A 15,116-nucleotide genomic window follows, 5' to 3' on the forward strand; every position below is an offset into this window, starting at 1 on the left:
GAGCACATGCGCCCTATAGCAAAAACCTCTTCAAAAAAATAAAAAAATTGGAACTCTTTAGCCTTACATAGTCCTTGCTCACCTCCTCTCCTGTCTCATCATGCTCCCTCCCTCCTTTCATTCCAGTCTTTCACCACTACCACAAGTCCCCAGAATGACGGGGATCTTCAGTGGCCTGGCTTTACTGAACCTCAGGCCCCTTCACCTCATCTCTCTGGATCCATCCCCCTATTCCATTTCTTCTCTCACATTCAGCTGGATTGCTTCTTCCTCCAGAAAGCCTTTCAGAACTTCCACTGCTCTCATTTGCAGTAGTTATTTCATAAACTCTTAGACTGTGCTATGAAGGCATGTATCACAGTTTGCTATCAGCGATCTGTCTGTTCACTCCTACTAGACTATCAACAGCCAGAGGAACGACAACTGGGGGATGAATAAGAGTGCAGTGATGAAGGGGATATGGAAAAAAAAAAAAAAGGCTAATGAAAAAAGAAGGCATCTAAGAGAAGACTTCAGCCTTCTAAAATGTCTTTTTTAGGGATAGAGGAGGTCACTTAGTTATCTGGACTAAGAAAAAGGTCCCTACTTCTTTTTTTTTTTTTTTGAGAGTTTTGTTGTTGTTGTTGTTGTTGTTGTTGTTTTCGGGCCCGTGCGCTCGCCAGACAGACAGAGAGAGACAGAGAGACAGAAAGCAAGAAATCACCCCCCAGGGGGGATGGCCACACCACAATCCCTTCTCCTCCATGCTCCCCTTGAGATCTTGGGCATGCACGCACATGTGCCCAGCGTGAGTTTTAAGCCACCAGGTCCGGGACGCGAACCGCGGTCGACTATGTGGGAGTCCAGTGACATAGCCATTACGCTAACTCCTGGTCCCATGGTCCCTACTTCTTGAATTAGGCAAAGTGCCCAGCCCTAAATAGGAACAAACAAGAATGGCTTTTGCTCTTTCTAGTTCTCATCCTTCCTTCCAAGGATGAGAAGAGTCTAGTCTTGTTATCAAGAAAAGGGTTCCCAAGAGTAAAAGATGTAGCTGAATTCACATGGTTAAAGGTCTTGGGTTCACATCCCATACCTTTCTGAGCATGCCTGGGGGTGTGTATGTGCCTGTGACCCAAACTGGCTGAGGCTGGGGTAGAGCACTGTGGAAGACCTTGTTGGTGTGGTCTCTCTCTCTCTCACAGAAGAAATAAGTAAAGTTTTAAAACAGTGAGTAAAAGATATAATAAGCATGTATAATAAGAATGGAAGGCAGGATGAGCAGATGACGAAATGGCTATGTCGCTGGACTCCCATGTAGTTGACCACGGTTTGTGTTCCGGATCCAGGGGCTTAAATTCACGTTGGCATGTGTGCTTAACGTGTCCCAGATCCCGAGAAGAGGATGGAGAAGGGATTGCAGCATGGCTATAACCCCCTAGGGGTGATTTCTCGTGCTCTCTCTGTCTTTCTGGCGAGCACGTGCGCCCTACAGCAAAAACCTCTCAAAAAAAATAAAATAAAAAGGCATGGAAGGAAAAAGAAAACATTCTTGCCAACTCAGATTTCAGAGTCTGAAAAATTAATGGTTTAAGAGCAAGAGCTTCAATGAGGGAAAGGAGGGAGAGTAGAAAGAGCCTTACATAAGTCTCCAGGCCTCCTTCCCATGATCTCCTCAAGGAAAGGAGACAGGAAAGAATTTCATCTGTTCTCACTTGTCACGACTTAATTCTATAAGAACATTTCCTTGAACATTGGCAGCGAGAGAGAAGAGACCTTAAAAGTGTTAAAACTATAGAAATTATTCTGGGTAGCTACAGTCCCATAGAGGTAACATAATATGGATGCCAATTTAGCAAGAACACTGAGCATTCTGCCCAGGGAGCACATGACATTTACACTAAAAGCTACCAGGAACCATTTCAGATACCCTAGAAAAGGTGCATCTTATGGAAACTTGTTACACTTACAGTGAAACAAGTGGTGGCAGAAGGAGGAAATTTCTATTTTCATCTCAACCTGACCTTTTATAAAAAAGAGAAAAAAAGGTACCATATCTTCATGCATTCAGACACTTATTAATTAGCTCTACAAATAAACATGGGTACGGACTGTGTCAGGGGCTTGGGAAGGGCTGGAAAAGCAGGCATGATTTCTGGTCCACAGACCATATACCCTTCTTAAGAAAGTAAGCAGTAAATACACTGCCACCCAGTTTCCTGGCTAGGGAGGCACCACACACAGACAGGAGGAGTCAGAAAAGGCAGCCAAAGGGAAATAACTAAGGTGAAACTCAAAAAAAAAAAGAAAGAAATTGGCTACCAAAAAAACAAACACTCCAGACAAAGTAAAAGCATCTGTAAAGATTAGAAGGCAAATAGCCCAGAAAATTTTAAGAAAGTAAAAATTCAGAATGGCTGGTATGACAAATACTTGAAGGAAAGGGGTACAGGAGAAACCAGGTAAGGCTGGAGAGGTGAAGTAGCACTGGATCAGTCAGGGTCTAATAAAAAACATTTTAAAGTTTGATCTTTATCTAAAGAAAAAAAAAATTACAAGAAAGTCATTGAGGGTTTAAGCAAATACATAATTGGCCAGACTTGTATTTCTCAAGTGTCCAGACTGCATTATGGGGGATGAATTAAAGCATAGAAATCTGAAAAGGAAGGGACCGATTAGGAAACTGCTAAGGCCGAGCAGGTGAACAACTGCTACTACAAAATAAAGCAAAATGCAAAAACCAGAGTTAAGGAAGTATTTAATGAAGACCAATGGTCTGGAAAAGGTGGCATAACAGTGCCTAGAAACAGCTACCACTATGTTATAGCCAGGATGAAATCTATACCTATATCTTCCCTATACCTGGCTTAATATCCTTACCCACCATCAGCTCCAACATCTTTGGTCAAACAAACCTTCCTTCCTTCCTGAGTCCCCTAATTATATCAAACAGCTGTTCTGCACAATAGTTACCCGGCACATGTGGCTATTTAAATGAACTAAAAAAAATCATATTTTAGGATTTGGTTCCTCAGTAGCAACAGTCAATTTTCAGGTATTCAATAGCCATAGGTGGTGATTCACTACTTAATATTCCAACATAGATACAAACATTTCCATCACCGCAGAAAGGGCTATGGAAAGTGCGGGGCTACAGATACACTTAAATCTGTCCCTTCACTCGATTAAGCCTCTTTAAAACAACACTGCTCTAACTGAGAACGAACCTGTGAAGGCAGATGCGCTCACTGCCCCATGCCCACTCCGTGTATTAATAAGTTCTGCAGTGCACTGAAGAATCATGGTGTACAAACCACAAGACAGGCTCTGTGTTTTGGCTCATTAATCCTCACTATGCTCAGAAGAAATAGAAAACCAGCAGGCCTCACCCATGTTTTATAGGTGAGGACACCAAGGCACAGAAATTAACCTGCCGGAGGCTATAAAGTCAATAATGGAGTCACAAATAAAAGCTGGGTTCCCTAATGCCCTGACCAGTGCTCCATTCATTAAAAAAGTCATGGCTGATTTAAGAACCCCGTGATGGAAACGACTGTTTTCAGTTTCACCTGACTCAAGCAACCATTTGCTGTATCAAATGGCTTGCTACACACAGAAGGGTCGTATCTGTGAGTTCCTTATATAGACACGGAGATCTCTGGTTCACGTGCACAGGCACATACAACTATCCCTTGGTATCTTCCCGCAGATGCTCAAGTCCCTTACATAAAACGGCATAAATATCTTACATATGACTCCACCTACCCACCTATAACTTTAAATCATCTCTACATTACTTCCGATGCTTAATAACATGTTATGCTAATAGCTGCAATATTGCATTATTTAGGAAATAATGACAAGAAAAAAAATGTACAGGTTCAGTGCAGATGCACTAATTTTTTTTTCAAATATTTTAGATCTACAGTCGGTCAAACCCAGACCTGAAACCCAGAGATAAAGGTCCAACTGTGTGCGTGTGTGTGTGTGTGTGTGTGTGTATGTGTGTGTGTATTAAGCATACAAAATTATACATATTATATATGTATAACATTTCAGAAACATGTATAAACAGAAAAATAAAAAAACCGAAGTATATGTATCCCCTGAGTTTGCCCCAACTATCGTGCAACTTGTGGTGGGAAGTAAAGGAGATCAGACACATTTACTGAAACTAATAGCATCAAAGTACGGTACATTCTTGCATTATTAATTTGTTTTTCAATTATGTTAAATGGTTACCTATAAAACATTACAACCTGGAAGCTCTGCATTTTGTAATTCTTACTTGCTTCTGTAGCCAGGGTAAGCCTGACTCCTGTGTGCTCTTTTCAAACCTATAGAAGCAGTGGGGGCACAGAGCAGCAATTCCTGCATTTTCATTTCAACTACCTAATTAACTGAAAAGAGTAAAATAACATATAGGGAGACATGAACCAAGTTATAGATTAAAGATATAAAACCCACATATGGCATCTGCTTGTGACACTCTCGACGACAGCAATTTTAAAATGCAGCTGCCGGCATTCACTAATGTGTCTCCATACCCTGACACCGCAAAACAATTTACCCAGAGCCTCACTGAGGTGAGAAATCGAAGAAATAATTCAACTGCACTTGCCCACTATCTGAATTCTTTCATCTTTAACTGTTGTTCTATTAAGTATTCAGAAAAAGCACAAAGGAATGAAATGTTTAAACCACTTCTAAAGTATTAAGCATGCCAAATAGATATTTCATAATAATTATCTTGCTCTTAATAGGTATAAATTAATCTTCAGATCATAAACACTAAGTGAATTTGCCCATAGAAAAAAGCTTCCAAATCAGTTTGACAACTGCTTCTCAATTATGAGAGCAAATCTTCCCAAATATGCAAGTATCCTAAAGAATTTAAACACAGAACCTAATGAGCACATACAATATTAGTTGTGAAAGAGGAAAGCCATCAACCTGTGTATGAAAGTCTTTGCTTCATCAAGCGACCTGATACAGGAGTACAAGTCAGCTAGAAAACACATTTTTGAACTGATTACTTACACAGCATTCCTGGAGGCTCCATGGGAAAGCAGCAACTTGACGATATCCACGTGTCCATTCTTGACAGCATCATGAAGTGGTGAGTCGTTCTGATATCCAGTGGTGTTCACCAACGCCTTATGCTGGAGCAGCAATTCCACTACTTTCAGATGCCCATGATTGCAGGCTTCATGCTAATCAAATAAAAAGAAAAAAGAGTGAGGAGAGTGATGAAGATGAGCAATGGATAATATCATAATGCCGCCGCTGGACTTTAAAAAAATAAATGTGAACCTCAGTCATTAAATCTATTCTTACCTACTTACAGACTTTTAAATTGTTGACAAAGTAAAAGCCACTATTAATAATCTTTGTGGGATGGGGCCAGCAGGTGGCATGGTGGTTAAAGGTACTGGAGTCCCATATGGCCAACCATGGTTCAAGTCCTGGCCCTGGTGGCTTGCTCCTTCTCTCTCTCTCTCTCTCTCTTTCTCTCTCTCTCTCTCTCTCTCTCTCTCTCCCTCCCTCCCTCCCTCCCTCCCTCCCTGGTCAAATTAGAAACAGATGGTAAATACATTAAATGAAATAAAATTTATGGACTAGCAGTTGGTGTAATGGCTATGTTGCTGGACTCCAATGTAGTAGATCGCGGTTTGAGTCCCGGACCCGGTGGCTTAAACTCACGCCAGGCACATGTGCCTGCGTGCCCAAGATCCCAAGAGGAGAATGGAGAAGAAGGGATTGTGGCTATACCTTCTGGGGAGTGATTTCTTGCTTTCTGTCTCTCTGTCTCTCTCTGTCTTTCTGGCGAGCGTATGCGCCCTATAGCAATAAAAAAAACACTCTCCAAAAATAGGAAAGAAAAAAAAAAAAAACAATAATCTTTCAGGGAGGGGGGAGCAGGTAGCATAGTGATTAAGGTACTGAACTCCCACATGACCAACCATGGTTTAAGTCCTGACCCTCATGGCTTGCTTTCTTACTCTTCTCTCTCTCTCTCTCTTTCTCTCTCTCTCCCTCCCTCTCTCTCTCCCTCTCCCTCTCTCTGCCTTTCCCTGGTCAAATTAGAAAAAGATGATAATACATGAAATAAAATAAAATTTAAAAAAAATAATCTTTGTGGTAGCCAGCAGGTAGCATAGTGGTTAAGGCACTGAACTCCCACATGGCTGACCATGGTTCAAGTCGTGGACTCAGAGGGCTGAAATTCATATCAGGTGGGGACCAGCATGTATTGTGGTGGTTAAGGAGGCTGGACTCCCACATGGCTGACAGTTTGAGTCCCAAACTTAGCAGCTTGTTTTCTCACTTTCCTTTTCTCTCTCTCTCTCTCTGTGGCCAATTTCAATAAAATAAAATAAATTACAATGAATAAAATTAAATAGTTATTAAAAAGGGGAGGAGAGCAGGTGGCATGGTGGTTAAGGGTACTGAACTCTCAAGTGACCGAACACAGTTCAAGTCTCAAGCCTGGAGGAGGCTTGTTTTTTTCTCTTTCTCTCTCTCATTCATTCACTTACTCTGTCCCTCTCTAGTCAAACTGAAGTGGATAAATAAATTAATAAAATAAATAAAGTTCAATGGAAAATTCTTAAAAAAAAAAAAAGAGAAAGAAAAGAAACTCATGTCAGTTGCATGTGCATGCATGCCCACTTAAAATCCCAGGAGGAGAATGGAGGAGAGGGGATTATAGAGTGGCAATCTCCCCTAAGGAGTGATTTCTCTCTCTCTTTCTCTCTCTCTCTCTCTCACTGTCTCTCCAGCAAGTGCAAGTGCCTTATAATAAAAATCTCTCTCTAAAAAAAAAAAATAGTAATAATAATAATCTTTGGGATAAATACGTGGTGATCAACCATCTGTGCAATTCATGGAAAAACAAGAAGCTATTTGAACCTTGAGTCAAGTATTCCTTTTTAGAAGAAAATATAGCTTTAAATCCACTATAGCTCCTAAATTACTCTACAATAAATTAAAAACATGAATAGAAAAGAGAAACATAAAGAAAAACAGACTCAGAAAGTATTTAACAACCAAGGCACACATAATATCTGAAATTCTCTGAGGGTGAAGAGAATTTACTAAATCAAGTGCTTAGCCATATGCTAAGTGGTACCTCGGCATATGCACATAACCAGCCAACAAAGTAAATATCAAGAAGAAATATTTACAATGTAAGCTCTCTCTGCTGAAGCTACAGATAACTGTACGGCCTGGTATCAATGATAACAGGAATAACACAAAGTAGGTATTCAAAAGCTTACCGAATAGATGACAAAACAGGTAACAATGGAAAGTTCAACGATACCTTATAAGCTTCCTTATGTATAATGAACTGCTAACAATGCTACTATGTTCTAGTCTAATAAATATCTGGCACACTATGCTTTTTAAGTATATCTATTTCAAGTTATAATAGGTGATCCTGCATTCAACCTGGAGGTCTGTTTCTAGGAGGAAGGAATCCAAATTAGACATCGGATTCTCTAAATCACTCACTAACCTATACTACAATTCACCTTAGTGACTTAAAAAAAAAAAATCATTTCTTTGAAAAGGTTAGCCAGCGTGCAGAGCTCAAACAACAAAGAGACTATGATCCAGGCAAAACTCTCTCAGCTTACGAATTTGGCAAGAAGTCATTATATATAACTTTAAACCTTTTTTTGCATCTGGCCTAATGAGACTCCTCATTTCTGTGCTGAGCTTCTAGTTTCTAGGATAAAAGCATCCACACCTTATTTGTTGACATTTCCATGGTTGCATTCAAATCTCATGCTTATTGTTCTATTGTACAAAGCCCAAATAGTCACTTTTTTCAGGTATTTGAGGCATTCTTTTCCCAGAATATTTTTCATGCCATATTTTTAACAAAGACTTTTTAAAATGTTTAATATTAGCAAGTATGTTTGTACTGCCTCTATATATTTGTAGTTGAGTAGAGTATAAATGAGACTAAGACAGACTCTGAGTGAGAATCACTCCCTTGTAATCAATTTCTATACTCAGGTTCCCCTGACTTATTTTTGCTCCAAGAAATCTGGATCCAATGATACCTAATGTTAGTCAGATGTCAGCTGTAGTAGTTACCTCTACTCATTAGCTAAATTCAACAACATAGAGTAACTGGATTCCTAAATTTAAAGGTAGTCCAAAGATAGCCAATGTTCATCCTATTCCAATGGAAAAGCTGGGTGACAAGTAATCATTTTCTCATACTTGGTGAAAATATAGTCTTCAAACCAACAACAGAGTGTGTGTGGCAGAGAATGATATATGGACAACTACATAACTGTAACTTATAAGAACTATAAAACAGAAGGAGAATAAAAAACAAACAAATAGAAAACTACCAATGGGGTCCATCCAGCATGGTCTTTAACATTTGGGTCACTTCCGTTTTGTAAGAGGTATTCAACAGCAGGTACATCACCCTAGTAAAACAACGAGAACATAAATTAAAAAGTATCAAGAGAAGAAAGGAAAGTACCGGGTTATTTTTCTTTTCCTTTTATTTTTTTTTAAATGAACAATCTGTCTTCTTAAAGATAAAGTTAAATCCAATTCTTTTCTCTTACAGACTGTTGCCAACAAACAAAAATTTATATATGTCTGAATTTTTCTTTGGTACCGAGTAACATGGTCTACCCTTAAATGAGAACAAAATATGTATTAGTAACTCATATTCAAAATAATTTCAAGATACCAAATAAAGGACACTGGCCAAAAACCGTATGCTCATAATGAATTTTTTAAAGTCATCATGTCATTTATGGAAAAAAAAAATCCTTTTAGAGCATACATGATTTGAGTACTATTTTAAACAAACACAAATATATCTAAGAAGGCTACTCAGTGAAACCAATGGTAAAGCTGTCAAAAACTGTTATCTTATTGGTATGTAACTGTTTATCCTGATACATTAATTCAGTTTATATTAACCTATTTGCTCGAAGCTATTTCCTAGGCAGAAGCAGTTGCAGTGTTTAAAATGTCAGGAAATGGTTCAGTAGAAACCTATCTGTAATGGCCCAAGGAGTCAGCATTTAATTTTTATCCCCTGGTTCAAGACTAAAATCACCATCCATTATCAACTAACTGAACTACATGAAATGAACCTTCCACGACATCCGTACCAGTATTACTCTTTTCTACTAAACATACCGTTTCCAATTTTTCTCTGGTTTCTATTCCAACATTTGGGGATAGATGCAATAATTTTAAAACAGTGGCTTGTGATGAAATGAAGGGAGGAAGTGAAAAAGATAACAGATATTATAACTTAATGTTAGAAGAGCTGAACAAGATGCGAGGAGTAAGTATAAATGGAAGTGAGGCACTAAACAAAGGAAACAAACAAAAGGCAGACAATAGCATTGGCATTTTGAATTTTCTGTGTCATGATCTAACCAAATCCTAATAAAGGTGATTGAATCCTAAAAGCTGTCTTTAGAAGGAAGAATGAAATACTACAGCTTTGGAAATGTGCTTCTCTTTGTCACCAGCCTCCCAGGAAAGTGAAGCCTGGCAAAGGAGTTAAGTCGGGGAAATGGTCAGGTAGTCTCTCCTCTCACTCAGCTTTCTGTTCCTTTTCCCAGAGGTGAGAAATAAAAGCCTTAAACTCTCTATTAGCAAAATCTCTATCTTGTCCCTTAATCTAACATGAAAAGATCTGACATCTACCTTTAATATTTGATTATATGTTTAGGTATCAGTCCATTCTTAAAGACTTTTTAATAATCTCTAGCTATAAGATAAAGGATACTGCCTGTTTTTAAAACAGGTGAGGCTTTAGGAAGAAGGATGACATTTATGCAGTATGAGGAAGGTAAAATCCTCTTAAAATGACTATAACCAGTCACTGCAACTATAACTGGATCGGCTCCTCTAAGATAACAGGGGAGGGATACTTGACCTAAGTCCATGGAGATAAAGCAAAACAAAAATATCTGAGAATTTACTCTAAAAAAGGATGAATAAATAAAAGTCACACATGACAAAAGCTGCATTTACACTGTTGTGTTCAGGGCCAGCCCACAGTCTAGTGGTTAAGAGAGCCAGATCTCAAATGGCTGACTGTAGTTCAAATCCTGGTCCCAGGGCTTGAAAGACATGCTGGGCACATGTGTGTGGCCAAAATCCTGACAGGATGGAGAAATGGAGAAGAGACTGTGGCGTGACCACACCTCATCCAGGGGTGTTTTCTTTCTCTCTGTAGAGTGTACATTCCCCCTGGTGGTTTAAAAAAAGGGAAAAAAAGACAAATACAATGCTATGTTCAATTAGTTTTATGAAGTGCTTCTTAGGGAAAAAAGAACTCTGTCCCCCTTCCCATCCCCAGGCTCAATTTTTTTCCTGAAATGAATTCCTTCTTCTGTTGTTTCGATAGTGTAGGTATCACTAAGTGCCCTACATACAGTAACACTGGGTTTAATTTTTTTCTTTTTTCTTTTCTTAATAAAAAAGACAACTACCTATTTCTTCCACAAGAGAGATGAAAGGAGGGGGACTTGGGGAACAACCCAAATGATGTCTTGAAGCCATGATCCACCCTAGTCTCTACCAGCCCAGATCATGGGCACAAACATGCAAATGCACGTGCCAGTCTGAAACAGGAAGTCTCGTTTCTTTTCCATGCGGTACAGCATCAAAACATGTTAACTCTGTGCCACCAGCCAGCCCCATGCTTTGGGTTTTCATTTCTATTTCCATATTTTCAGATACATATCAAATACATATCATAAAGCATACTTAAAAGTTTTCTGAAGGAATAAATCCACATGCAAGATACATTCTTACTTTCCCAAATGAAATTTTTGTTTAATGGGCCTAAAAGTAAGAAAACATAGGTTTCAAATCAACTGCCCTAGTTCCAATCTAATACATTTTCCCTGAATTTGTAGGAGTACAAATGCTAAACCTGTAGTGCATGTGTTTTTGTTCTATATTCAAGTCAGTTCCAAATGAACTTAGGAACATCTGACAAGGTATAAATGTAAGTTTTTTTAGACAATCTCATGCATATTGGGCAGATGAACTGCCAGAGCCACACTTATCTCCATCTTCAACATGAAAGTATCCACCAAAAATACACAAAAATTCTTCTCAAAAATTGTCCCATTCTAGGACCAGTAGATGGCATAATGGCCATGTCCCTGGACTTCCATGTAGTCGACCTAGGTTCAAGTCTCAGTGGCTTAAACTCATGCTGGGCGTGCATGCCCAAGATCCTGAGAGGAGATGGAGAAGGGATTGTGGCGTTGCCACCCCCCATGGAGGGTTATTTCTCGCTTTCTGTCTGTCTTTCTGGCGAGCGCACGTACTCTAGAGCAAAACATCTCCTTCCCCCCCCAAAAAAATTGTCCCATTCTAATTCTACATGGTAATGACAAAGAGCTTGCTCACCTAGAGAAGCTCATAAAATGATAAGGAGCTTAATAACGAGCTATGCTTAATAATATAATAAACTAAACATAACTGTGTAATGAAGAGTCACACGGGAATAGTCAGAGAGAAATAGTGACAATGTGGAGATTAAAAGCAGAAGCTCTTTTAAGGCTGCTAGACAGTTGCTATTTTTCTTTCATGTTACCTCTTCATATTATCAAAGGTGTCTTCTGTTAACATTCCACACCTGAAATGTATAGCTGATCAGCAAACTTCTTGCTTTTTATACCCAATCTGCTTTCTCCTCCCTAACACTTAAAAGACTGTCATATTATCATCTTTCTGCTTCATGTAAAGTTAATGTCATGCACATAAATAAAATTATGATAATTAGGAAGGGTCCACAGTAACTGCATAACCTCAAATGGATATGAAGTTTCCAGGAAATAAATTAACTTCTGCCTCTGATTTCTTTAAATTACTTTCTTTTCTAACAGAATGTTTTCTGAGTAATAAACACTCACTTTTAGGCTTCTCATAACTTAAAAGAATAATTGAGGTTTTTCTTAAACCATGGGGAAAAAAACCCCACACATCTAAGACAAGTAACTTACCAAGCCTTATAAGAAATTTTAAATACATCTGGTATTTTCAGGTTATATCTAAAAGGCTGGAATTAAGGCTGTGTGTGTTTGTCTGCGTGTGTGCATACACACAAGTCCTAATGAATTCTTTTATTGCTAAGTTTTCAAAGGAAAGATTCTTCACACGTCTTGAGTATATTGTAAAAACAAGCATATTCCAGCAATATAAATTAACTTTCCAAAGACACACACACCAATGGAATTCTTTTTCCCTATATTTTAAACATGAGCTCTGGGGGTCAGCAGGTGGTATGGTGGTCAAGGTGCTGGACTCCCACATGACTGACCATGTTTCGAACTTGGCAGCTTGCTTTCTCATTCTCCCTTTTTCTCTCTCTCTGGTTAAACTGAAGGATAACAATAAAGTTAAATATATCATTCTTATTTGAAAAAAAAGGTTAGCTCTTATAAAATACCACTAGTAATAACCATCTTTATAAAAACAGTACTGGACAGGGGCCGGCAGGTGGCATGTAACAGAGGTGCTGGACTCCTACAGGGCCAATTGTGTTTGTTTGAGTCCTAGACCTGGTGGCTTGCTTTCTTACTTTCACTTTTCTCTATCTCTCTGTGGTCAAACTAAAAAATAATAACAAGTAAAAGAAATAATTCTTATATAAAAAAAGAAAAACAGTACAGGACATTACAATTAAATAAAATAAAAAATTACTTGTCTGGTAAGGTTAAGCTTTTCCCCTTAAACAAACTGATCAGGTACCTAATACTTCCCTTTTAGACAACTAATGTTCAAACAAAAAAACAAAAAGCCATCTGGAATGAAACTCTAAAATGTTAAATATATCTCTGGTTTCCTATTCAGAATTTACTAAATAAAATAATTTAATGATTCTGACAACCTCGTTTAATTAACATCACATTAAGTTACTACTAATACAAAGGCAGATTTAAACATAGGTTGTGGGTGACAGGGAGAAAACAGCTACAGATTCCAAGAGGTGTCCTAGAAATTAAGATCTTGAAAATATCATAGATGCCACTTGGCTATTGTGTCTTTTGCTACTTTCTCATGCAGCTAGTATGAGGGATACAAAACAGTGTGACTTCACACACAATAAAACGTGACTGCCTTAAAACAGAATGAACTACAAAGTCAAACCCTGAAGGAAACTCGTCACAAAGGATTTTCCCTCAATCCAGCAGCTCTTCGCCAACTTCACTACATTCTAAGCATATCATGTCTTATAAGTTGCCCTCAAAATACAAGTTGCACATCCCTAACCTAAGAATCTAAAATTCAAAAATGCTCCAAAATCTGAAACTTTTTTTTTTTTTGGAGAGATTTTCACTGTAGGGCGCGTGCGCTCGCCAGACAGACAGAGAGAGACATAGAGACAGAAAGCGAGAAAGCACCCCCCAGGGGGGATGGTCACGCCGCTATCCCTTCTTCTCCATTCTCCTCTTGGGATCTTGGGCACGCACGCACACGTGCCCGGCGTGAGTTTTAAGCCACCGGGTCCGGGACACGAACCGCGGTCGACAATGTGGGAGTCCAGCGACATAGCCATTACGCTAACTGCTGGTTCTCCAAAATCTGAAACTTTTGAACACCAATATGACACAAGTGGCAAATTCCATACCTATTCACACGTGATAGGGATTAAACAAAATGCTGAAATACGCAAACACTGAACAAAACTGCCTTCGAACTATGTGAATAAAGTGTATAAAAAATAAATAAATTTCGAGACCAGCGGTTAGCATAATGGCTATGTCGCTAGACTCCCATGTAGTGAACCGCGGTTCAAGTCCTGGACCCGGTGGCTTAAATGCATGCTGGGAACGTGTGCGTGCATTCCCAAGATCCCGAGAGGAAATGGAGGAGACGGAATTGTGGCGTGGCCATCATCCTTGCGGGCTGATTTCTCACTTTCTGTCTCTCTCTGTCTTTCTGGTGAGCACATGTGTCCTATAGCAAAAAAAGAGAAAAAAAATGAATTTCATGATTAGAGTTGGATCCCATCTCCAAAATATTTCATTATGTACATACAATTATCCCCAATCCAAAAAAACTCCTATGTCCAAAACACTTCTGGTCCCAAGCATTTTGGATAAGACAAACTCAACCTGTATTATCCATTACATCGGCATCATAAAATACATCTTGGTGTGCCAACTTGAAGCCATTTTTCTGTTTCACAGTAAATTCATTGCTGTGGCATGAATTATGAGTAATCAATGCTGTTTTGAACTTTGTGCTAAAGAATCTGGAAGGTGATAGTGTTATTCCAGTGCCTACAAATTCTCAAAAAAAGGTGGGGAGAGATGGAATAGAAAAGTTCTCCTATGCCCTTAGTATTTTGTGTTATTAAATCCGAAGAATGAACTATTAAGTATTTATTTTAGTTCCTTCTTAGGCATAATGCTTTCTCATAAATCCTCTCATTTATAACACAATGTCCTCAATAGCATTTTAACCACAGATGATACAAATATTCAAACAGGAACATGAGTTGTAAAGATATTCAGGGACTAGCAGATGCCATACCGGTTACGTTGCTGGACTCTCACATGGCTGACTATGGTTGCTGGACCCAGTGGCTTCAAAATCAGACCAGGCTGGGGCTGGCAGGTGGTGTGGTGGTTAAGGGCGTGGGAATTCCACATGGCCAACAATGATTCAAGTCCTGAACCTGTTGGCTTGCTTTCTCGCTCCCCTCCTCCCTGTCTCTGGTCAAATTGGAAAATAATAATAAATAAAGTTAAAATAATAAAATAATTATTTTTAAAAAAATCACACCAGGTACATGTATATGCATGCCCAAGATCCCAGGAGAAGGGACTGCAGCATGGCCATGCCCCTGGGGAGGTGATTTCTCACCTTCCGTCTCACTATGGCTGTCTCCCCCCCCACAAGTCCCACCAGTTCATGTGCCCTAAGGCAAAAACTTCTATTTAAAATATATATATATATTTATATGTATATATATTATATTCAAATAAAGGATGTGATAGGAGAGCAAAGAAATGACAAATTTTGACTTAGGTCAGATGACTCGGGCTGCCACGGAAAATGGACAGCAGGAAGTACAAAAGGAAAACAGCACAAAAACAAGGAAGCCACTTCCACTG

General features: G+C 39.0%; 1 protein-coding gene across 1 annotated transcript in view; it reads right to left on the reverse strand.

The window, feature by feature from the left end:
* BARD1 (BRCA1 associated RING domain 1) overlaps positions 1 to 15,116 on the reverse strand; it is a 114,018-nt gene that overhangs the window by 57,772 nt on the left and 41,130 nt on the right. Inside the window, exons 5-6 of the mRNA XM_006162597.3 lie at positions 8,349 to 8,429; positions 5,020 to 5,192 (exon numbers count right to left, since the gene is read on the reverse strand). Of these exons, the coding sequence (XP_006162659.1) occupies positions 5,020 to 5,192; positions 8,349 to 8,429 (254 nt within the window). The remainder of the gene's footprint in view (positions 1 to 5,019; positions 5,193 to 8,348; positions 8,430 to 15,116) is intronic.

This window comes from Tupaia chinensis, unplaced genomic scaffold, assembly GCF_000334495.1.
Source record: "Tupaia chinensis unplaced genomic scaffold, TupChi_1.0 Scaffold140285_1, whole genome shotgun sequence".
In the NCBI taxonomy this organism is placed as follows: domain Eukaryota; kingdom Metazoa; phylum Chordata; class Mammalia; order Scandentia; family Tupaiidae; genus Tupaia; species Tupaia belangeri.